Raw genomic sequence first — 26,519 nt, forward strand, 5'->3', positions numbered from 1 at the left:
AAATTTTTCTCCACTTTTGTAAATCTAAAATAAATTAAAAGTTGTGAAATTCTTACAATGTTCTGAAAAAAAAGGAGGTTTAGCTTCTTTGCTGTTTCTACCTGAATAAGACAGCTTTTTGACGAAAACCTTCTCTTAAAACTGATATAATTTTAAAGATAGACAACGATTTTAATTGAAAATCATAACCATTACCAGGGCCCAATTTATAGGGATCCGGGGCAAAAATTTCTTTGGGGGCCCCCCTCTGCTTCACTACTTATGCAATGAAGAACCGAACTTGCAATTTTTAAATTTTTCACCTCATTATAGATAACAAGAAAACTGACTAGAACCTAGATTAGTTATAAAATCCTCCCCCGATGGTCAAACGAAATATCATTCTGTCCATTTTATTGATTTTTCTGATATCCATTATGCCGAATACAGTTTTCTGATTGTTAACTTTGTCTTCTATCTGTGAAAAATTCATGTCCTTGCTTGCGGGCGGCGGAATTCAGCTAAATTTTCGCAATTACGATGGTTCAATGAATACTGTCAGAAGCCTGTATATTTGTAAACATATCGTATTTTGCGATATGTAAAAATATAGCAAATTTTTATATATCGCTATTGGCCAAATTTGTCCATTGCGAAAATTTAGCTGAATTTCGCACTAGAAAGCCACGGATTTACGAAATATAGATTTTTTGTGTTCATACGATAGATTAATGAAGAAGCTAACATAAAACTGACGGACACTTTACTGATAATTTGTTTTTAAAAAAAGTTAATTAAAGAATGAAATTTAAAATAAACTTTCTATTTGATGTGGGGGCCCGGGGCAACTGCCCCGTTGCCTTAGTCAGCCTCTGACTATTACTAGTAAAAATCTTAAATAAAAATGTCTTTATTATAATAAAATGAAACGGAGCCGCGATGGCTCATGGGGATAGAGTCGTCTTCCAATGAGACGAACCAGGTTCGAACCCCTGTCGATACGAATTACGCATCCGGCTTGCACCGACCCCAGTGCTAACGTGAAATATCCTCAGTGGTAGACGGAATATGGGTTAGAATCCGCTTACCATCAAGATAACCGTGGGAGGTTCTCCTGGTGTACTCTCCATGTAACGCACATGCGGGTTAGCTCCATCAAAATAAGTCCTCCGCGAAGGCAAATTTCTCTCAATACTCGATCTATGAGTTTCCTTGTCTTCTGGATTGGGTTCAAAATGACAAGGCTACGGTGTTGAACATGAGTAGTTGTAAACGTAAAAAAATTGGGTCGGCTGTTCAACGACGGTTATAAAATCTTAAATAAAAATTTCTTTAGTGTAATAAAATGAAACATTTCGGTGAGCCGGATTTAGATCACTATATCCCACTCCCTGGTTACGACACTCATTTTAAAATAAACAATTCATACGAGAGCTTAGAAGGTTGACACAAAAAGCAGACATTATTTCCTCATTTAAAAATAAAATGAAATAAATAAAAATTCTTTGGATAGGGAGGTCGAGAAACTTAAATAATAAAGTCGGCGATTCCTGGAACGTCGGCTCTCTCCGGAATTCAATAAGGAAAACCCCCCCTTCTCTGCTGGAAAAGGTGACCCATGCTTAATTGGAACTCGTATCTCTCTCCGCATTTGCAGGAGGGGGAGGAGATGTAAAAGACTGGAGTAAACAAGGCCGGAGTCTGGCATTAATTACTGTAGGAGGGAGAGAAAAAGGGGGACAATAATAAAACTGTCAAACCGGCACCAATAATAAGCTTTTCACTCAGACCACGAATGTTGATGTAAGTAAATGAGAATGGCGAGACATTAAATTACACACATCGCAGCCCATTCAGAAAAAATATTTATCCTGCGCATATATATGTAAGGTTTAGCTTGCAAGTCTTGTTACCAGGGCAAAAGCAACACAGGGTGCGTGGCGTTTTTGCTTAAAGCTGCTTATTTTCGTTTTTTTAAAAGCCCTTATACGTGCTTTTTTTTTTTATTTATTCGGTGTTTTTAAAAAGGGCTTCATTTTTTCATCTCGAAAGCGAGATTTTTTTTTTCTTTACCATGTCGATTTTCGCCACGTAATATGCAAAAGTGTGCTTTTTACATTGTTCTATTCAACGTTTTCGCAATTCATTGAATCACAATCTATTTAAGCGCACCGTCGGTCTGTAGCGTATGAAAGCACCAAACATTTTACAAATTTGATGAAATGCTTGCGAGTCCCTCGATTTCAGGCTTCATTTGTCCAGGCCCTCTGAAATCGAACCGAAAAATCTTTCGATCTTTTTTATGGCGGCTAATATAATCAAGAAATGAGTTCTTTGTTCGAAACTAGTTATTTTTTCATGAACTTGTAAAGTCTTTGAAAATTATTTCGCATTTCGTTAATGTATATAGTGCTTAAAAATAATTTTGAGTGCTTAAAAAGTACTTAAAAGGTGCTTATTTTTGTTGAAAGATTTGGTTACGCACTCTGTTATTACGTAAGCTATTAAAGCGAATGTTATAAGTAAGGCCCGGATTTTGATGACATTTGCATTTTTTGCATTTTCGGACATTTTTTGTCCTTTAGAGCATTTTATGAGATTTATAGGGCATTTTCTTTAAAATTTTGGGGAGTATTTTGCATTTTAAAGCATTTTTTTAATTTTTTGTTAAATTTTTCTAATTTTTATTATTTTTTATAATTTTTTTTTATTTTACTGGCTTTCAAACAATGAAGAAAATTTCTAGAATATTAACAGGTGAAGCAACATCTTTTCAAATTGAAGAAGAATTGTCAGTAAGTGATATCGTCCTTTTCAAGTACGCACCAATAACATCAGTAGACGTTGAAAGAAGCTTCTCCTGGTATAAAAATTTGCTTTCAGACAAGAGACGCTCGTTTACATTTCAAAATATTAAAAAAAAAAAATTAATAATCCACTGTAATTCTGATATTTAGTATATTATGAGATGGAAGTTGTTATATTCGTTTAAGTTTCTATACAAAATAAAAATGTTTTGGAGTCAATATATTTTCCTTTTTTTTGTTATTTTAGGATATGACATATTTTTCAAACTTTAATGAACGTAGAACAAGTATTGCATTGCTTTATATCTTTTGAAACGACTCATAATAATTTTAAAGAGTAAAACATTGTTTTAGTTCAATATTTTTACTTCTATTTAAGTCATGTCATAAGGCATTTTTAGCGCAATTTTCGCATTTTAAGGGCATTTTTTGCACTTTTAAAGGCATTTTTTGCAGTTCATAAGGACATTTTTTGCACTTTTTAAGGGCATTAATTGAGATTTTTTAGGTCATCAAAATCCGGACTCTAGTTATAAGCAATGTTTGCGTAAGATCCCTTTCTTTTTCAAACTTTTTGGAAGCCAAAGGAAACAAACAAAAACAAAAAAATTACGCTTTGGAAGACTTCCATACTACTGTATCAAAGAATAACGATTGTCGAGATCTCGATGCATCGTTATCAAAGCTTTGTCTTTGTTTATGTTTTTCAATCGTATGAAATTGCGATCGACATACGTTACAGTCCCTGACCAAATTATTAGACGCACTATAAGATTTTATTATAAAATTTTAATTATCAGGTGATACTATTACAGTTTTTACTCGGTTTTGCACTTGTTTACGTTCGTGTATCAATTGGTTAGCATTGTAACGCAATGCATTAAAAATAAGTACAAATAGGAAGTGTGTAAAAAAATCTCCTGAATAAAAACCCATTACATGTATGTTTAAATATAAAAGTATTGCATATAAACTCCTGCAAAACATGTCATTATTAAAATACTACAGTGCGTCTAATAAGTTGATCTAATTACTGTAATATACTAATATAATTCCTGATATAATAAATATTCTATATTTATATAATATATCGTCTGATTTATACATTCGTCGAATTTATATTGTATATCGTCTAATATTGATACACGAACGTAAACAAATGCAAACAATAAAGCTGTATAGTATCACCTGATAATTAAGATTTTACATAGAATCTTATAGTGCGTCTACTAAATTAGCCAGGAACTGTACTGTACAGTAGAAATATCGGATGATATTAATTTTCGGTCCGGATGATCGTTGGTTTCCCCAGTTTAAAGGTAGGAGAAGTAATGTTTTGTAACAACAAAGAACATAAATATTCCGCCCCTTCCCTTTAATATAGAACATAAAAGAAGGTTCGATGAAGACTCGAAATCGAACATTGCTTCACTTCATTTACAACAGTCCAACCCTCGAACAACACAATGGCCTGCAGATGAAACAACGGAATCACCCCATTCCTAAAGAAAGGGGGTGGGCAGGGGCGGAAACAAGTAAGTGGTCGGTGATCGTTACCTTAGCAACCATTTGCAAAAGCCCCCTTATTCCGGAAAGGCGCGAAAATGATCGGGGCGGTTTGCGCTATGTTGACACTCCAGCCAGGGCTGTTCCAGAAGATGGCAAGAGAGAAAAACAGATGAAAAATGGTTCCGTTGCCAAGGTGATGGGAGGCCTTTGATGAGCAGTTCAACCCCTTCCCCCCCCCCTCACTCCTAAGTACCGAGATCGCTAATTTAATATCTTTAGTGTGCAGAGTTCAGCGAGCACTCCGAAATGAGTGGGGAGAGATTCTTTTTCGTTTTGGGGGCGAGAATTATGAGATATTATGCGGTTTCATATTTAGGGATTTAAGTTTCGCGCCGGGGCTTAGTTTGAGAGTATTTATCAACGAGGTAATCGGAGTAGAAATGGAGCAGCCCCGGCAAGACGAGCCAAATGATACCCCCCATTAAATCACGCCACGTGAAACCCTAATTATATTCCAATGAATGGAGGGGCGTATAAATCAGTATAAAAAAATAAGTAAGATTTAAAAAATATATATTTCGTACTTAAATGTATGCAAGCACGAAAAATCTCGCCCAAATTGTTATGATTTCTTAGAAATTAAGTAAAAAGTAAGAACTCCTCTGGCCATTCGTCTGGACCTTTGGCGGTGACTATGGTAACGAGGTATAACTAATTTCAGTAGGGGTATTGTGTGGAGTATGTGGGGTCATTGTTTAGGACAGGTTTTGGTTCCGGTCGGCGAGAGAAGAGGAATAATTTTTTTCGATCTATGTGTGTTAGCCCTAGATTGGAGAGAAGCTACCCTCCCTGAAATGCGCTATTCTTGTTTCCATAGCAGCAGACGGCCTCTGACTTTGTGGCTGGGGGAGTTCTTGTCGTAGACAGACCATACAAATAGTTCTGAGTGGGTTTGATGGCCAATGAGATTTTCACCGCCTACTGCATCATGTAGTTGACTCTAGGAATAACATAAGTCCGAAGAAATTTAAATGTATAGGATGTAACAAGGAAACACAAGGATATCAAAATAATTTTTTTATTATTATTAGTTGCCAAATACGATTCACTACAAAATTATGAAAAAACTCTTTAAAATTGTTTCAGTGCAAAAGAACTAGTACTACTCATAACTTGCTCAGTTTTTAACAATTTTTTCACAATTTTAAATCAATAATTTTCTAATTATTTTAAGATTTCTCCAAAAATGTTGTTAACTTCAGTTGAATATTTAAGAAGTTATAGCAAAAAACTTAAGGCGAAAATTTTTTTATTTATTTATTTTTTTATTTATTTTTTTAAATAAAAGTGTCCATATTTACTCTAGGTTTACGAAACTTTATGCAGTTATTAAAAATAACAACATAAGTAATCAATTCAAGTTGCAAGCTTATTGCTTGATTTTCTGGCATAGGGTGTTCAAAAATACTTGTTTCCTTTCGTAATTTATTGTATCGATGATAATTCGTAATATCGGAGATAATTCGTTATATACAAATATTTCACCAAAGCGACATTCACCGGTGAAAGTCGACATTCTCTTGATTTCGGTGTCATTCCGGTAAGATATATTATATAGAAAAGCAAGCGAACATAAACTGAAATGCTAAAAGGACAATAGGGGCTAGTTTTAATTTTACTAAAAACTAGAACATTGAATCCAAGTTAAATTTTATCATTTTATTCTGGTGTATAAAATTTCAGTGTTGTATAATTTTTAATTTAGTATCTTTAAGTTTTTTATTTAGTTAAAATTAAATTCATGCATTGATTTTATTAATATTTTACAAGATATATAGATTTAAGAAACACCTTAAAATTGCTAACTACAGTTGAACTTCGGTTTAACGAACCCCTATATACCGAATAGTCGATGATAATGAATCTCCAGTGAAAACTGTTACTTTTTCTGATGTTTTGGAAACAGAGTGAAAACTTACCCTAATGCGTTAAAGATGTTAATTTTTTCTCTTCCTTACGTCGAAAAAGAACTTTTTCAAAGTAAGAGATCCAAAGAAATAAGCAAACATAACTCACGGAATGCTTTAAAATTTCAAATTAATCAGCGCGTAAACATTCGAATCATTCAATCTGAATAAAAAAAATTTTAACATTTCTATTTATTTTGTGTATTTGCTCATTAGAGATGTTCGAATATTCCATATGATTAGTCGATTTTTTTTCTATTTTGTCCCCGATTTAACGAATAATATTTTCGTCTCTATGAATTCGTTAAATCGGAGCCCAACTGTAGTTTGTCATCCCTGCTTCATTTTAGATGTTCTTTTTTACTGAATCATTTATTTTTGTGATTTCAGAAGGAGAGAAGGTCCAAAGGTTTCTAGGCAACCAAACACATAGTGACCATTTTAAGCTTCTCGAAAAAGATGGTGATCACTTACTAGTCGGAGCGAGGTATGTTTATGTTTACTTTAAAATCTGAAAACAATACTGTATTCCCACAAAGACATTCTCTAATTTTCATAAATGAAGGTCTGTTTATACCATCCAAGTTCTTGGACGAAGATTGATTGAAAATTGATGGAAATTTGTTTCGCCTTGAGCTTGGATTGTGTAAACGATCATACAAGTATAGTTCGTTCACCAGGAGTTGACACTTGGCTCTACCTTCTCGGACGAAGAGTTCATTTCAGTGCTGGAGTAAGAGGAAAAACGTCTGAATTCTTTTTCAGTCACTTACTCCGCTTTGTCATCTGCTATTATACCCTTCGTTACTCTAGATAATTAAATATATTGCAGCAAAATGTCTAAAAAAGCACAAACTTTTCCCTCAAAAGAGAGAAATATCATCAAATTTGTGAAATATTTAATGTTAAAAAAATGCACATAAATATTGCGAAGTAAATATTTATGTCATACGATAGCCAAAATAGCAACCTCGTTCAGGATTGTTCGCATCCTTCTCCCAAAAATGGCGAAATAGTATCGTCGGATACCACGTGATGAAGGCGGAACCAAGTCCCAACTCCTGGTGAATGAACTTGGTACAAGTTCTTGGACGATAGTAGAGCATGTTCTACTTTCCATCCAAGTTTTTCCTCCTTTAACCAATCAGCTTCTTAAGTCAACAAGCTGTCATTTTGCTGTCTGTTTTCATATATTTTAGTCCAAATGAATTTATCTGTTTTGGTCTATTTATGTTATTATGATTTTGTTTGAATTTATTTAGTAATTTTAAATTGTATGATTTTGTAATGTTGAATATGAACAATGCGCATGCGCGTGTTTTTCTTCCAACCAATTAGTGACATTCAAGAACTGTCGACGAATCGTCCAATTTCTTGGAGAGATAAATTCCTGCAATTTCTCGGATTTAAAAACTTAGACCGTGAAAACAGGCCTTAAGTTTTGGTTATTTGTTTATGTTTGCCTCAATACAAAGAAAAATATTACGAGCTTTGTTTGTGTATTTATGAGGAAGGGAAAAACTTAGCAATTTTATGTTCACATTTAGAACAAAGAAGTGGCTTTGATTCAAATTATCTGAGCCTCACAAAATAATGCGAACTTCTTTACGAACGGTATATTTTATTTCTACTTACTGCAAACGGTATATTTTTTTTAATTCTGTTTTACTGTTGTTTTGTATGCTGTTCGCTGTGACATTTAAAACCAGGAACTTTCCCCATCGGTCAGCAATAGGGACGTATATTCACTCTGCAAGGGGGGATGAGTGACGACCGGCATGTGTAGGGGGCAAGGAACTCTCCTTGCATCAGAAAGGTCTTGTGTTCGAATCCCGGGCAAGGCATGGATGTTTCTTTCTCTCTCTGTGTGTTCTATGTCCTTTCTCTGTGTGTGAAAAATGGTTGTGGTTGTGTGAATGGCGTGGCAGAAGTCGAATTCCTGGCCATAGATGGCGCCACTGAAAAACAGGAACAATCGCACCCCCTCTGCCTAAACAGGCATACGACAAAAAAAGGGGGGGGTGAGTAAGGGATGATTCGGTAGCAGTTTTCACACGAAAGAAATGTATAAGCTCACTCGAAATAGACATTTTTATTTTTTTAGAATTCAGACACAAAAAAAATTTTTTTTTTTACTAGTGTAAATTTAATTGCACAAATTGAGTTAAATTTAATTTTAGAAGGGGTGAGTCCCTTCATTTTTAAAATGTGATGGTCTTAGCTCCCCCCGGTTTCGCAGTCCCTGTGTCTGTATAAAAGCAACGTATGGAAATAACCACAATTTGTTATTTAACATGGTGCGTAGCGTTTTTAAAAAGTGCTTCGTTTTCCCTTTTCGGAAATGAGATTTTTTTTTTTCTTTTACATTGACAATTTTCGCCGCGTATTATGCAAAAGCGTGCTTTTCGTATTATTCTAGTCAGCGTTTTCACAATTATTTCTACCACAATCTATTTGGGCTTACCGTCGGTCCATAGCGTATGAAAGCGCCAATCATTTTACATGTTTGATTAAATACTTGCGAGTCCGTCGACTGAGCTAGGTGACATTCTTGCACTCTCATGTGCAACTCTGCTGCATTCCGCAAGATATTCTCCATTTCAGGCTTCATTTTCCACCCCCTGATATCGAACGAAAAATTCTCTCTATCTAAGGCTGGCAAATATAATCAAGAAAGGAGTTCTTTGTCAGAAACTAGTTATTTTACCATGATCATGCAAAAGTCTTTGAAATTTATTATGCATTTTGTTAACGTGTTTAAAAATATTTTTGAGTGCCTAAAAAGTACTTAAAGGGTGCTAATTTTTTGTTGAAAGATTTGGCTACGCACCCTGTTTAAAACATCAACTTTTTCGTGTTCTTTTATCAAGACTAACTGCGTGAAAATATTTTGTGGTAATACAATATCGGGATCCTTTAGTCTTAACCGCGTTTAGTTAGTTCATGAATAAATGATACCTTTTCTTTCTTTCGAGCTACTTAAAACTACTAATTTATTCCGTTCTTACAAATAGTCTCCACTTCCTTGGAAAAGAACTTTTTTTTTTGTTTTGTTATTGTTCTTTTGAAACCGAGAAGCACACCCTATCTTTTTCTTATTCCTTGTCGAGAAATTTGTTTATTGAATTGTTGAAGGGTTCGTTCCAGAACCGCAAATAATAACAAAGAGCGATTATGGTCGCGTGTTCCTTTTTCCTTTGGAACATTGCCAGCGAAAGAAAAACAAACAAGATTGTGTTATTCGGCGATTCTCAAATGAGGGGGAGGGGACGTATTAAAACTAAATGGGATGCGCGAGGATATTAAGAAAAACTCATCGACACATTATTAAAAACAAGTAATATAAAGATAAGTTTTATTTTAGTTACAGGGTGCGTAGAGTTTTTAAAAAGTGCTTGAAGGTGCTTATTTTCATTTTTTAAAAGCCTTTAACGGTGCTTTCTTTCATTGGGTGTTTTTAAAAAGTGCTTAATTTACCCTTTTCAAAAATGAGATTTTTCCTTTACTATGTTGTTTTTCCCTTCGAATTATGCAAAAAGACGCAGTTCACATTGTTCTTTCTATTCAACGTTTTCACAATTAATTCAACCCCAATCTATTCCGGCGTATTGTCGGTCCGTAGCGCATGAAAACACCATTAGTTTTACATGATTCAAAATTTCATGATTTTTGACAATTGTCAAAAACAATGCCAAAAGTTTTTTTTTTTTTTTTTCTTTTTGACATGATGGTTAAAACAAGATAAAACCTATTGTCAAAAAAAAATTTCCAACCCTGCCTAAATATATATTTTTTAAAGTGCTTAAAAATATTTTTTGAGTGCTTGAAAAGTGCTTAGAAGGTGCTTATTTTTTGTTGAATAATTTGGCTACACACCCTGAGTTACTTTTTATTAAATAATTAAAAGTTTTTCTCCCACATAAAACTAAAAAAATTTATTAATTAAATTTAACTAACAACGAAATGTAGGGAGAGTGTATGAACTAATAATAGGAATTGAAAAAAGAAAAAGGTGCGTGGTATCAGACAAATTAATTAATCGCGAATGATACTACTTTATTTACCTTCTTTTTTTTACATATAAATACTTTTTTTTACCATTTTTATAAAGCTTTTAATAATGATTCTGTTTTTTAAAAAAAAATTTAAATTCACTTCCTATCAATACGAACATTTTTCACTTTGTCTCGGATACGGAAACTCTTCATCTTTATGTCTGGGTACAAAATTTCCAAATTTAAGGGTTTTCACTAATATGCGCTATTTGTACTCAACTCTCGGAGCAGGAACTTGCAGTCCGGGATGGATGGTCACTAAAAGTTACAGTGACCTCCCAAAAATTTTCATAATTCACCCGACGGAATGTCCTAGTTGTTGAATTTGTCGCAGAGGCAAGACGTGAAATGCTCTTGAAATTGTTATACATCTACGCATTCATACATGTTTGGAATACTCTGCAATTTTAGTGGAGAAAAAAATTTCACATATTACTATAAACAACATTGATTAAAATAAACACAAATTTAAAGTAGTCTTTTTGAAAAATATTTGCAAAACATGAGCTAATTTGAGGAAAGGGCCTTCAATGAATTTTGACTCCTTCAGTGCTTTCACTACAGCGCGAGAACGCGAGAATCTGGCATATTTTTTTCTTTTCTCGCATTAAAAAATTATTACCGCGAGAAATTCGCGCATTCTATAAATCAATTTCAAAATTCGCGAATTTCTTGCATTTTGGAAAAAGCTTCGAATTACGCCATTTAGAAAAAAATCCGTTTCACTTTTCTTCCTAGATCTTTCATTATTTTCATCATCTGCCCCATTATCTAGCTTCCCTATTTACCAGTATTGTTTAGAACCTTTTCGAACAACAGAACACAACCACGGAACCCCTTTCAGAGCACATTTCTCTACAATCACATGTTCATCGTAGGTAAGGTTTCTTCATGTAAGACGTTCAAATTTTTTATGCACTTATGTAAGATGGACAAATACCTTGTAAAGGCAAAATCTTCTATGATGATGCACCAAAAATATTCAATGCTTTAAAAAATAGAAGACGTTAAAAATTTATTATAATCAAAGAAATAATTTTTTTTAAGGAGTTTTAGTGTTTTTTTAGTTTTTAGAAATCTCACCCTGCTTTTGAGAAAGGGTGAGAAATTCTCACCCATTTTTTTTCTATGATGTAAATACTGAATTCTGTGTACAGCATTGCCCATAACAGCACCGTTAAATTTAACCAAACCTAGCTATGGTTGAGGTTTTGGACAGGACACGTGGGTTTTACTGCCTAAAACTGTCCAAAAACCTTGAACATTGGTAAAAGGTTAAAATTCTATATGTGTAATCATTGTACACATGATATCAATAAATATTTGATACTTTTTATACAATTTGCTTTATCTTATAAAAGGAAAATGATATAATATAATAGGAAAAGATTTATAAGCTTTGAAGCTCCACAATTCAATGAACAACAAAAATGAATATCTTATCCCTTAAATATGAATAAATGTGTTTTAATGCTGATAAATTATGTTTTTGCATGAGGATAAACAATGCAATATTAAAAATAATAATAAACTATTTTAATAAAACAAGAACTTCTCTTAATTTTTCCTGCTCAATAATTTAAATTAAAATTTTATTTTTCACAATATTTTTTTTTTTTTAAATTGTAACATAATTTGAATAAAAGGGTTTTGGACAGTTTAAGACCACATTGTTTTGGACTGGACGGTTTAAACCGTGGATTAATCCATTCTGTCCTAAACCTTGCCAACTCTGAACCTAACCATTAACTTTATTTAAATGCTGAATCCCAATATTTTAATAGAAATTAATTTAATATAAATTAATTTAACATAAATCAACATTCACATATTAAACAATTATTTGACTTTCAATAATATTTTATGTTTTCTTACTTTAAATTAAACATGATCTATCTTCTTTTTTTACTAGAAATATCGTCTACAATCTTAGTCTTGATACATTACAAGAGAAAAAAGTAAGTATCTGCTCCTCTTTTGAAAAGTGACTTATGTACTGTTTTTACAACAATTATAATTTTTTTTTTCGCCTTTTGTAGAGATTAGAATGGTATTCCAGCGATGAAGATATAAATATGTGCAAAATGAAAGGAAAATCAGAGGTAAGCATTTTACTTTAATTTGTAGGAACAGATTTTGCGCTTTTATTTTTAAGGCTTACCAAAGCATACGTAAATTTCCCTACAGCTAGTAATGATATATAATTATTATGGTGTTTGAAGTATCATCTTAATATCATTTAAGTAAAATATGCATAAATCTTAATGCGATACTAGACTAGAAAGACTGAAATACCTACATTGCCCAAAAGCAGTCAAAATGACTGCATTGTGAAGGAATAACTAATGTATAAAGAAATTTGTTTAAAATTAATTTTCAATATTATTTTCAGTTATATAACAAGTTAATAGTAAATATCAACAATAAAAATAATGATAAAAGATGCAAAATTGTAAGAAATTGTGTCATTATATATATCATTGTTTTTCTAATTGAAATTAAAAAACTGTCAAAATGACTTCCTTGGACAATCTAGTGTTAAATATTTTGTCCAATCATGTTGTTTCTTAAGGTGTAGCTTAAAACCAGAAATAACTAAAAAGTCCTAAAATAAAATAGGATTCTTGAAAATCAGTGAAGGTTTAGAGTGACCTGTTGCCATAGGCGACTAAAATATTGCAACTATTTTCAGCCTGAGGCGACTATGGCAACTTTTTTTTTGTCTGAAAAGTCTAAAAAAAGGAACTATTTTCAGGACTATTGGCAGGCTTTTCTGTTCTATTTTATTTCCCGATCGCCTTTTCAATTGTTATTGCTACAAAATTCTGTAGAATTTTAAAAAAAACTAAATGGATCACGGTATATGACGATTAAGTCATTTAGGTAATAAAATTTTAGTCATGTTGTTGGAAAATTTTCGTTCTTATATTGGCAACTATTTTTATGCTTTAGGCTACTAAAAGCAACTATTTTGTTCCATTTTTTTTCTTTCTCTGGCAACCCTGAAAATAGGATTCTTTAAAATCATAAGAACAGTAAAGATTTGTGGTGACCTGACACTCGGGTCTTTAAAAAAAAAAAAAAACAGCGAAGACTGAGTTAGATTCTTCCGCTAATCTAAAATTTAAATTTCATTAATTACACAAAATATCGTTAGCGAGACTTTAATTCCGCCCTAACTAAGCACCCTCTTCTTTTTTTTTTTCTTTTCTCCTTCCCAAGTTCGTTGACGCGTGATAACGGCTTTTTGTACTTAAATTTATTCGAGAAAAACGCGGATGAACTTCGAGAACTATGACAGCAAAAAAAATTTCCACAATAGAATTAATGAACTACTGAAGCAAACACAAAAGTATAAAATTGATAATCTAAAAAGTAATTCTGAAATGGCAAAAATTTAAAAGGATTGTTTGCTAGACAAAAAAATGGTGATTTTTCTAATTTTTTAAAAAAAACTTATATTTTAATGAGTAGCAATTTTGTTGCAAATTTCGATTTACAACAGAAGAAAATTTTATCAATGTGATATATTTGCACGTAATACGATAGAATTAATTTTTAATATGATGTTACGACGTGGAAATTTTGAATCGCGCATTTCAGTAATCGCTTTTCAACGCGCTCGATACCATTGGAAATCCGTGTTTCATTTTTTTAATTTTGCTGTTAATGCAATTGATTTTCTGATGGTTCTTAAAATTCTGATATTATTGCGACACACAAAATCTAAATCGTGCTTTTGAATAATTTTTTTTTTTTTTTTTAATGCGTGGTTACTATTGTTAGAGCTCCTGAATTAGACTATATAGTAGCCTTAACTATTGTGAATCCATGGTGTGATTCAATCGCTTTTTCAGCTATTATTGCTATGAATTCTCTCGATATATATATTTTTTTTTAAATTTTTTATTTATTCAGTATTATTACGAGACGCGAAATTCAATTCGTGTATTTGTTAGTCATTTTTTTGCTGGACAATGCTGCTGTTTTATCGATCCTTTTTTTTTTATTTATTATCAGTTATTGCTGTGGATTTTTCACATTATATTTTAAAGTCCCAATATTATTGCGATACAAGAAATTCAAATCGCGCACCTGAGTATTTATTACTTAACGCGATAATTATATCGTTACTTCAATCTATTTTTCCGCAGTTTTCACTTCATATTTTCTCGTATTTTTTAAAATCTCGATATTTTTAAAACGATATTATTTATTACAACACGTGACAAACCAACTACAACCGAAACGTACATCATTGAATTAACCCCTTTTTGTCATCGCTTTAAATTTCCCAGTTTTTAAAATCTTTCTTTTCTTTGTTTTTTGTCATGTGATGAGGAGTCGCTAAGGGCAAAAAAGCAGAGGAAATAGTACTTTTTTTTCACTATATATATTCTTTTATGCGTTGATAAGAAAAGAATTATTAGAAAAAAGAACTTCCTTTCTCTCTTTGAATCTTATAAATCTTTCTTTTATGCAAGAAAATGACAGTCTTTTATTTATTTTTTTATGTAGAAGATCTAAAAAATACTAAACATTTAAAAAAATTTCAGATAATTTCTTCATCCAGCAATCACATGTCTGTTGTTGATTGTTGCAAATCATGATTTTTAAAATAAAATTAAACATATTTGAAAATGGTTTCATTTAGTTGCGTTTAGGGTTAAATGATAAAAAATTATTCAATTTTCAACTAAAATCTAGTATTTATTATTACATTGCGTGATTTACTACATTTAATGTAAACAAAGTAATATACCTACAAACAATGAAAAGTTTGTTGAAGTTACAAGAAGATTTCAAGGTCAAAATTTCTAATACATTAATTGTTACATCAAGATTTCACAATGATGAAATGGAGCTAAATTAATGAACTTAAAAGAATAACTTGTTAGAACTATTTAAGACATTTTATTATAGTTTTTGCCAGTTTTTACCTCATATAACCCAGTTTCTATTGGCAGAAAGCTAAACCTGAAAAGTTTACTCTTTTTATTATTTGTTAATTTCATAATTGCATCATAACTTACTTCTCCTCAATGACTTATGGCCTATTTAACACAGTATAGCTTGCATATCTTTAATTATCATGGCGCGTAGCGTTTTTAAAAAGTGCTAATTTTAGTTTTTTTAAAGGCCCTTAAAGGTGCCTTTTCACACAGTGTTTATAAGAAAGGCTTAATTTTCCCTTTTCAAAAATGAGATTTTTTTCCTTTACCATGTTAATTTTCCCAGCGTATTATGCAAAAGCATGGCTTTCGCATTGTTCTATTGAACATATTCATTAAACCACAATCCATTTCAGCTTACCATCAGTGCGTAATTTATGATAGTGTCAACCATGTTACATGTTTGATGAAATACTTGGGAGTCTGCAATTGCATCTACTGAGCTGGATTCCATGAGATTCTTGCTCTCTCGTGTGCAACTCTGCTGCATTTTGCACAATATTCTCAATTTCAGGCTTCATTTTTCACCCTCTGAAATAGAACTGAAAAATCTCTCTATCAGTTATGTCGGCTAATATAAATCAAGGAAAGAGTTCTTTGTCAGAAACTAGTTATTTTATCATGATCATGTAAAGTCTTTGAAAATTTATTTGCATTTTGTTAATGTATATAGTGCTTTAAAATATTTTTTAAGTGTTTAAAAAGTACTTAAAAAGGTGCTTATTTTTTGTTGAGAGATTTGGCTACGCACACTGATTATTGGTATTCATAAATTCAGCACCCATGTTATTGTTACTTTTGAGAAGAGTAACTTTATTTAATATTTTTTGAACCTTTACAGGAAGAATGTCAAAACTATATTAGAGTTTTAGCAAGGAAATCTGAGGACACAATTTTAGTTTGTGGTACAAATGCCTTTAAACCTCTTTGTCGGCATTACTTGCAGGTTTGTCTCACCTTTTAGTATTAAAAATTTTATTTTTTGAAAGTATTTTTTAAATTTGTTTGAATTGATTATCGAATTGTTTTTATTTAGGATGCTGATTACACAATGGTGAAAGAGGCTTCTGGTGAAGGTCTGTGTCCGTACGACCCGACTCACAACAGCACTGCCATATTTGCAGGTAAATAATAAATATGAGTGTATTTTTCTTTTTTGAAACATCGATTTTTGTGACTTTTTAAAATAATTTTCAATTTATTTTTAGAAAACAAAAGTCATTTCATAAGTGTCTCGTTGATAGAAAGTATAACATAAAATTAAATTAAAAGAGCCTTACATTTGTCCCTACTTTCAATTTTTGTTGACCACTTACTACAGTAATTTTATTTTTCTTATTTATTTTTTTTAAAAAAATTTCATTAATTTATTTTAATTTTACATTTCGTTACTGTTTTTGTAAATGAAATGCAACTCTAAATTAAGTAATTCAACTCAATTTTTTAATTTAAATCCTGAATCATAATATACTTAATTAATTTATTTTTTTGTTTGTTTATATTTTATGTACCTAATATTAGTAGCTTTAAGATGTGAGAAATTGTTCGTTTAAAGACCCTGCTTTAATAATAGTCTGAAAATGTTTTAATAAATCTTGTTTTTTAATTCAATAATTCAGATTTATATACATTTTTTTTTTAATTAATTTTTTCTGGAGTTTTTAGAAGTGTGAAGAATGTTACCTTCTTTTCTATTACATTACATCTGTATGACAAGCTCTGCAAGTTATATTACTTAAGAAATTGAATACCAGAGCTTTAGGGTGAATGCCCATTTTCAGCTCTGAATCGGACTACATTATTCGAGTTTGCTTACTTGTCGAAATTAATTAAGAATTTTTCTTTCATTATCCATTCAATTTCCTTTTTTTCCACCAAAAATTATTGTACTTTTATTCAGTTGTTTTTTTTCTTTCTTTTTTTTCCAAAAACGAATTAAAATTATTTTATTTAATCTTACTCTCCTCTGTCCATGCTAACATAAAAAAGGATCAATTAAAGAAAGAAAAGGTAGAGTAAATATGTTCTGTGATTGTGACCTTCTGTCTACCCTTATTTCTTTGTTTAAATTTAATTTTTTAAAAAAAATAATACTAAAACTTTATTAATCTATTTACATTTTTTCAATCTGTTTCATTCTCCCTACCTAAACTTCTCACCCCATCCCCAAAACACCAAGTAAAAATACAATCTACTTTGAATAACTTCTGATCTATGTGTTTTCTATCTCTCTGTGATCTCTTGAATTCATCATTCAGTGAAATTTCTTACATTCACAGCATATTTGCTGTTTCGTGTGTGTATCAATGTCTTAATTTCAGGTAGGTACTTTATTTACGTCGCACTAGAGCTGTGCAATAGGCTATTGGCGATGGTCTGGGAAACATCCCCGAGGATGATTCGAAGACACGCCATCACAATTTTGATCCTCTGCAGAGGGGATGGCTCTCCTGGTTTGGCAGCGCAACGACCTGCACGCGAAGTCGAGCACTTTACAGTTGAATAGTTTAACGAGGACCGATACTGCCAATCCTCAGTCCCTAGGCAGGCTGATCAAAGTGGTCACGCAGCCAGTGGTGCTTGACTTAGGTGTTCGACTGGGATCTTTATGATGGTGTTTTTTATGATCACTCCACTGCAGGATATCTTAATTTCAAAATAAACTTGAAGAGTAAGAAGCTATACTATAAATTTAACACCCAGTGGCTGAGTGATAGCGCTTTGCACTCTCGTGCCATAGGTCTTCGGTGCATTCTTCAGACCTGGCAAGGTTGACTCAGCCTTTCATGTAATCATCCTTGAACAGCTGACCCAATTTTGAGTTTATGACTATTGATGTTCAACTATGTAGCCTTGTAATTTTAAACCCAGTTCAGAACAAAAAGGAACTCCTGGATCAAGTATTGGGAGAAAGTTTGCCTTTGTGAAGAACTTTTTTGATGGAAATAACTCTCATTGCGTTAGATGGCGAGGAAAACTACGAACACCTTCCACAGTATGTCCGGCGGCAAGGAGACTCTTAACCCTTATCCGTCTACCCCTAAGAATATTTTATGTTAATACTTATGTCGGTGCTAGCCGGGTGCGGAATTCGTATCGACCAGCCGTCAGTGGGATTCGAACCCGATCACCTCATTGAAAGGCGAACGCTCTTGCAGAATGTGTACATTTCAAAGCAGTAAAAATGAAAATGTCGAAATCACCTTTGTTTTAATATTAAATCATTCTCATACTGTGAAATTTAATTTTAAAAGTTCCCTCTGATTAAATTCACTCATGAAACTTAATCGGCATTATTCTATTATTCTTTCAATGTGATTTATTAGTCTCTATAAAAAAAAATTTAAAAAAAGAAAGCAATTAGAATTAAAGTTATTTAAATTGGGTTGTATTTTTCCTTTTTCTAAGTTGTTAATAAATTTTTGTAAAAATTGACACCTTTCTTTGTTGCTATAGCTCTTAATTTTTCAAAGTTTGGCACTCTGTGTGTTGCACTGCATGACTGTTTAATTGTTTTACGTTACGCACTTAATCTTTTTTAGACATTAATAAAAAAATTTCTTCCACATTATTTCCACATAATTTATCTTGTCATTTTTAAAGAATATTTTCAGGAATTTTTATACATCTTATTGAAATTTGTGTAAGAAAGTAACTTCTAATTCAATGTGTGTGCACTTATTAACTTTTGTGTCGACTCAGTGTTTGTTAATTTACTAGCAAAACTACAATATATTTGCTAGAGTTTAAATAATGTAAGTGCCCTGAATTATGAACAAAATTAATATTTTATTTTATTTTGAAAATAATGTCTGTTAACCATAGATTTTCTTTCTTAAAATATTTTAGCTAAAAACTATTTTCAAAGTAAAAGATGTCTTCGGGTAGTAAAATAGTTTGTAATCTAAATTAAGGTTTGTTTGTAAACTGTTTATGATAGTAGTTGAAGGGGGAGAAGAAGCAAAAAGAATTTTTAAAAATATAATCAAACAGAATGGTTTTATGCCCAAGGGAATCTGTTGATCTTTACTACTTTTAAATTTTCATGGTTTTCGCATTGTTTATAATGCTATTTCATATATTGCCTTTGGTGAGATGCAATCTTACAGTTAAAGTAATTAAATCTGGCTATTAGTAACTGATGATTATTAAGCTATATTATGAATATTATGAAATTACAATACAGTTACACTAGTTCTCTAAATTTCACACATTAAAAAAAATATTTAAAATTTTTAATTTGTCTTTTAAATATTTGCAAGAAGATCAATAATTTTTTTTGTTTCCTAATGACAAATTGAAATGGAAATTTATAATTTTTATTTTCTTAAAAAATTTATCTGAGTTAATGGGAGGTGAACTTTTTGAAATTTCTAGATATTCAGGGGAATGTATACATATCTTTTCCCTCAACAATGCCAATGGCTAGAAGATTTTAATGTCATATGTGCAATACCATTTGTATTTCATTGTCATGGTATTTTTGATTCTTTTTTCTTGAAGGGACTATACATTTTTGCTTCAGTTTAATGTTTAAATAATTATTTATGTTAGATTATCAATTAAGAAATTAAAATAAACTGCATTTAGTTTAGTGTTTTTGTCTCTTGGATTATTAATTCATTTTTTGAATAGATGGAGATTTGTATGTGGCAACAGTAGCTCAATTCACTGGAGCAGATCCTCTCATCTATCGGGATCCGCTCAGAACGGAACAATTTAATTGGAAGCATTTGAATGGTATGCATTACAAAAATACTTTTCTTTTCCATTCTCATGTTATTTTTAGAGGTTTTTTGAAAAAAAATTAATTTTTGTCTTTCAGCACCAAATTTTGTCAGTTCAGTTCATCACGAGGAGTTTGTGTATTTCTTTTTCCGAGAAACTGCTGTGGAATATATAAATTGTGGAAAAGTAAGTCTATCTAGAAATAAGGTGTATATGAATTTCAAAGAAATTGGCACAATGCTGTATCTTTGAATTAATCAATCTTTCTAGTCAATGTTATCAAATGAAAACAATGACTTTTCTTGGTTCATATTATATTACCCTTGTAGCACTTTTTTCCAGCTATCTGTGACAAAACTCGCTAGCACTAATATTTTTTTCAAGATAGTTTTATTAATAACAAACATATATGTTACTAATTTAAAATAACGAAAAACTCCCTTCTTTTTTTTAAATTGGAAGATTTAATATTCTTTTATTATGGATGATATTCTCGTATTTTGTCGGGGGTAAAGCACAAATTATTTCCTTCCTGTAAATAATCACAATTAAAAATCATGAAATCCGTAGTTGTAATTGCCGAAAAAAGATCGATGAAATCACGTGAATCAGACTCCTCAAATGCGTGTTTCGTTTCAAGATTAAGTTGTTGTAATAAATAATAACATATAAGAAATATCGGATTTAAAAATTATGGAGAAATCAACTGCCGAAAATTCTATATAATTATTGCTCTAAAATGTAAATACTCAAATGCACGATTTGAATTTTCCATATTGTTTGAAATATCTCAGGATATTTAAAAATCAATTTCAATAACTGCCGAAAATACAATGAAAACATTATATTGATTTACAATATTATCGGCCTAAACAGAGCGCATCAAAAGGTGTAAATGAGCTGTTAAAGTTTCTTACGATAGGTGGCATTCGCCACAAGTTTTTAAATAAACACTTTAATGAGAATCTTCTGCATTGAAATGTTTTTCTAAAAAGGCTGCTCTTAGGAGATATATATTACATGAAATATAACTGATTGTGATCCAAAGATCAGACAGAAGATGATCAAGAATTTCCCATTTGAAACTCTACCTTCTGACCTCCTCCTGTCATGCTCAAATTGATGCATCTTCTTTAATTTGCTTAAGAGGACGTTTTACCGAAAGAAAAAATCCAAATTAGCAAAATCAGATTTTATTCTGGCACTTAGGGGGCTTTGCCTTCAGGACTGCTATCATCACTTGACGCATCATAGGGTTCAAGGAAAACTGAACAAATGTAACTATAGCATTAATTACAAAATTAAATTTTCCTTTGGGATTCAGGATCTTTATTTTTAAATGTCTTGCTTTTAGTTTCATTGTAAAACATCCAGAATAAAAGTTCTAAATTATATTGATCTAGATAATCTATAAATGTAAACAGCTAATAGATATTTAAGAGATAACAGAGGAAAAATAGTAATTCTATGAATTTTTTTTTTCTTTTAAATATTTTTAGGCTGTGTACTCAAGAGTGGCCAGAGTTTGTACAAAAGATAAAGGAGGACCTCACAAATTCAGAAATAGGTGGACATCATTCCTCAAAGCCAGGCTAAACTGTTCCATACCGGGAGAGTTTCCCTTCTATTTTAACGAAATTCGTAAGTTCTATCTTTTTGGTGTGACTGTTGTCCAATATATATATATATATGTTATTAAACATTGACTAACTATTCACATTTGCAGCCACTTAACTAAAAGCCTTTTTTTTTTATTTCAATTGAATATTTTCTTTTCAGAATCTACAACAAATGTTGTAACTGGAAAATATGGTAGTAAAGAAGCTCAATTAATATATGCTGTTTTTACTACACCTCCGTAAGTTTATATTTGCTGATACATTTTGCTACTCTTCATTTTTCTATCTTCTATGTTATAATGTCAATGTTATAATTTATTTATTTTAATATCTTTTGCAAAGTTTGTTCAGTAATAAGATCTGAATCTATTGATTAACATCATTCCCTCAGAGCAGGGGTGGGCAAACTGTGGCCCGCCAGAAGTGTTTATTCGGCCCGTGAATCGAATTTTAACTTGCCAATCAGTAGCGAATATGAACAATATACATCCATTTTCTTCTCTACTTTGTTTAAAGCTATTTTTGTTCTTTCTTTTTTAGCAAAGTACTGATGACCTTCTTACTTTCTCTATTTTTATTTTACAAAACATAAATTGATGAAAATAGACAGCTTCAATTGGTAAAATGTTGAAAGCAGAAGGTCTTTATTGAATAGCCGTTTGATTGGTGCCATCAGAAGCAGTTGTTTTTTAATATGCCAAAGTTTGAGTTTTACAAATCATTACCAAAAGCTAGTTTCCCAAATTTAATATCTCATGCCCAGAAAATCAGTGCTATGTTTGCTTCATCTCATATATGTAAACAAGTGTTTTCAGTTATGAGCTTTAGAAAATATCATTTCAGAAGTTGACTAACAAGCAAACATTTAGCCTCGTTTCTTAATATAAGTGCATCTCACTTCGAATCTCATTATAAGGAATTTTTAAAAATGAAATCACAATTTCATTCATCTCATTAAATATTTAAATGAAAACTTGTATGTCGTTTTTTTTTTTTTTTTTTTTTTTTTTTTTTTTTTTTTTTTTTTTAGAAGCTTTTGCTTAGACCACCAATTTTTTTTCTCTACTTTTTGTTCTCAACCAAAAAAGCTTGCCCACCCCTGCCATAGAGTTATATTATTTTTTTAGAATTTCATTTTAAAAACATTATCAACATACCTCAAGTGTTTTGTAAATTTAAAATTCATTGAAAGAAATTCATTTCTAATTTTTTCTGCATATTGTTAATATATTTTTAATTAAGTGATATGAAATGTGCTAAGTTTTGTCTATTTTTTTTAAAAGTTAATTTAGTAGTTCATTTGAACATGTTTTAAATTAAATTCCTCTTTCTCCATGTTATGTATGAAAACTTCATATCTTCTAAAAATTAAATGTGGTTATAAAAATGTGGTTGTTTAAATGTTAGCCAAACCTTAAAATAAGTTACATGAATTAGAGCCTTCAAATTATATATTCCGCTGGCCTTGATGCAGGATCTCTGCGCTCCTGGAAAGTCATGAGAAATCATTGAAAGTCCTGAATTTCAGTATTGAATGAAATTTGTCATGATTTTAACTATTTATTTAGGTCGCCCAAAAGTCTAATTTTTAAAATGGAATCCCCCCCCCTCCCATTTTATGGTGTACCAAATATCTGAATGTGTAACAAAATCCCCTCTCAGAATCATATTTTATTAAGATATAAAATGTTTTTATTCGTGTTCTTTAAAAATTATGGTGTTTTTTCAAAAAATGAAAGAAAAACATTTCTAGATCGAATTATCTTTTAAACTTCTGTGATTTCAGAATTTTTGTTATTCATTTTTATTTTATCACTTTAAAATTCTAGCTGAAGCAAGCCAGTCATTGGCAAACTTTTTTTATTCCAAAATGAGAACAGGGAAATCAGGACTATTTTTTTCCTTTTCGATGAACAAGAAATGTATCTTTAGAGTATAATTCTGCTTTAAAAAAAAAAAAAAATTGCTTTTTTATTTTTTCTGCTATTTTATTGCTTCAACTCTTTCTTTACCCTGTTTTTTAAATTTAAAATCTACAAATATGAAGAAATGTCATTATAACGCTTTTTTTTAAATTTATTGTTGTGTTTTTGTTGGAGAAAATAGTAACTTCGTTAAGTCGTGAAAAATTCTTGGAATTAGTCCTGGAAAGTCATGAATTTGAAAGTCTAAAATGTACCAGATACCCTGGATATACTCGCAGGTTGTTTAGTCCGCTAGGAGTATGCAATACCCTACTCTCCACCGACTGTGCAACCTTAGATAAGTGGCCTCAATGCATTCATTCTAAAAATGATTGGAAAATGGTGTTGATTTTTCCAATAAGGCTGGTGTATTACAGGCAGCTTAAATTTTAATTATCAAGAGTCCTCTTTGTGGCAGAAGTTCTTAAAAGAATGTTCTATTGTGTATTTCACAGAAACAGTATCAGTGGCTCAGCTGTATGTGCCTTCCGTTTAGAAGATGTTTTCAAAGCTTTCAACGGTCCATTCAAGGGACAAGATGACATCAATGCCAATTGGCTCCCTGTAGCAAGTACCAAAGTGCCAGAACCACGCCCCGGTCAGTGTGTCAACGATTCTCGCACACTCCCAGAAGTGACGGTCAATTTTATTGAGAGTAACAGTTTAATGGACGGGGCAGTACCAGCTTTTTGGAATCATCCAGTTGTCTTGCATACTGTCTTCCAGTAAGTGAATTTTATTGAACTCTCTATTTTGTCAAACTGTGCTTGACTTGAGAGAACTGTTTTTATTTACCTAATGCATTTTTAATTATGTTTAAAAAAAATACAATGTAAACACAAGTAGATAAATATTTATTTTTAATTATAAAAAAAAAAAATTCCTAGTTTTACTCACGTATTGTAAAAGAATGAGACAAATATGTACATATCTACTATTCTAAACTTAGAAACATCCGATTTTTTTCGGTTAAATATAAAATAAGACTTTAGAATTTATTGTATTACGTAGTTTTTGACAGTAAAATGTGGTTTCGAAGCAATATATTTTTTTTTAATGTATATGTTATTTGCATTCTAAATTGCGTTTAAAGAAGGTTGCAGGTTTTACTTACTTTAGGCAAATATCATGTTATTTCTACATGCATCAAAAAGATAATAAAACTTTAGTTGATAAATGAATAATTTAAGAATAAACATGTCAAGTTGCTGCTTAATGAATCAATAAATTGAAATAAATTAAGAGTTCCCACTCCGCAGGAAAAACTTTGAAAATACAGGGAATTTAAAAATCACCTGAATTTGTAGTTTTTCTTTGTGAACTGGGAAAATACAGGGAATATCTATGGGATATTTAAGAATGGTATTCCAACTATAGTAAACTATTTCATTTACTATAGCATTAAAGTATGTTCAGCTGTTCCTTTTTTTTTTTTCTCTCTCTAAGTTTTTCAGCAATTAAAACTAATAAATATAGTTTGCCCGATATAGCTCTCACAAGAGCACAGTAATTGTTGTGTTTTAATATTTAATGCCCATCATAACTGGAAAATATTGCAGTTTTTCTATTTTGATGACTGGAAAAATCCCTACAATTCCCTATGTGTAAAATATTTAGCACATTATCAGGGTTGTCACTCCAAAGGGAAAACCTGAAAAATACAGGGAATCTAAACATCACTTAAGGAAAATACAGGGAAAGTAAGGAAAATACAGGGAATTTTGATTTTTCTTTAAAACTGGAAAAATACAAGGAATTCTGTTTCTTGTTTTCGTCTTTTAAGAAATGGCGACTTCTCAAAATGCAATCTATGGAATATTTAAGGATAATATTTCATTTATAATAACCTATTTCATTAACTACACACATTATTTGTTTTAAGTATGTTCAGCTGTTCCCTATTTCTTTAAGTTTTTCCAGCAATTAAATCTAGTATAGCTAGCCTGATATAGATTACGAAACAGGACAGTGTTTGTGTGTTTCCTCTTAATGTACTGTGTATAATATGTACAGGGAAAACACAGGGAATTTTTTTATTTTTTTTTACAGATTCGAGTGGCAACTGTGTTATAGTAATTTGAGATTTTTTGTGTTGATGCAATTTCAGTTGCTGTTTCTATTTTTATTTTTTTTTTTTAATTGCCACAATCTTTCATACCTGCTAAGTCTTCTATTTTTTAACGAAAACTCCTGTATTTTATTACTATCTCCTGTTTACCCGTATATTCTCAAATTTCTCCATGTTTGTTGAAGAAATTTAAGAAAAAAAATTTTGTCTATAAAATATTCACTGATGGCAAAAATACTTCTCTTATTCCTCAACAGGCGGTGCTATTGCCAGTACTGCAATATGTTGGGCATTTATAGTTTGAATAATTATAAATAATAGTTTTTAAAAAATTCTTCTTTAGATTAAGACTTATATACAAAATTATACTTCGCTAAATGTAAGTGCTTATATTATTTCCAATTTTGAATTTCTCTTTTTGACTTGCACGATCATGTGCAATATGTCAAAAGTTTACTCTTAGCCTAAAAAATGACGCTAGTAGAATCTCCATTATTTTATTTCTCCAATGTTGGCAGGTATGATCTTTGCTAACTAATCTAAAAATGATAAATCTGAAATAGTTAAAGTAGCCAAATTCTATTTACCATATAACTCATTGTATAAGTCAACCAACTAATTATTTGTGGAACTCAGCAAACGAGAAGGAAAATTAAATCCATTGCAGAGTGGGATGACTACACTAACATTATTGATTCTAATACAGATGACGTTCAGTAGTTTTCTTAAATTTTCTAGATTTATGGAAGGTTTCAAATGTTTTCATATATTTTTTTTGAAATACTCTAGAATAAATTTTCTTATAATTTCCTATTCTAAATTTATTTTTTTGGAACTTAAAGTATTGTTAAGAAAAACCTTAATGTATAAA

General features: G+C 31.1%; 1 protein-coding gene across 7 annotated transcripts in view; it reads left to right on the plus strand.

The window, feature by feature from the left end:
• LOC107456505 (semaphorin-1A) overlaps nt 1–26,519 on the plus strand; it is a 189,637-nt gene that overhangs the window by 136,917 nt on the left and 26,201 nt on the right. For all 7 annotated transcript variants that reach the window (XM_071180937.2, XM_071180934.2, XM_043048674.3 and 4 more), the window contains exons 3-12: nt 6,653–6,749; nt 12,230–12,275; nt 12,357–12,419; nt 16,111–16,215; nt 16,306–16,393; nt 19,905–20,009; nt 20,095–20,183; nt 21,497–21,638; nt 21,777–21,855; nt 24,036–24,305. In XM_071180937.2, the coding sequence (XP_071037038.1) occupies nt 6,653–6,749; nt 12,230–12,275; nt 12,357–12,419; nt 16,111–16,215; nt 16,306–16,393; nt 19,905–20,009; nt 20,095–20,183; nt 21,497–21,638; nt 21,777–21,855; nt 24,036–24,305 (1,084 nt within the window). The remainder of the gene's footprint in view (nt 1–6,652; nt 6,750–12,229; nt 12,276–12,356; nt 12,420–16,110; nt 16,216–16,305; nt 16,394–19,904; nt 20,010–20,094; nt 20,184–21,496; nt 21,639–21,776; nt 21,856–24,035; nt 24,306–26,519) is intronic.

The sequence above is a fragment of the Parasteatoda tepidariorum genome, chromosome 8, assembly GCF_982258835.1.
Source record: "Parasteatoda tepidariorum strain Cologne lab strain chromosome 8, Ptep-v5.0, whole genome shotgun sequence".
In the NCBI taxonomy this organism is placed as follows: Eukaryota; Metazoa; Arthropoda; class Arachnida; order Araneae; family Theridiidae; genus Parasteatoda; species Parasteatoda tepidariorum.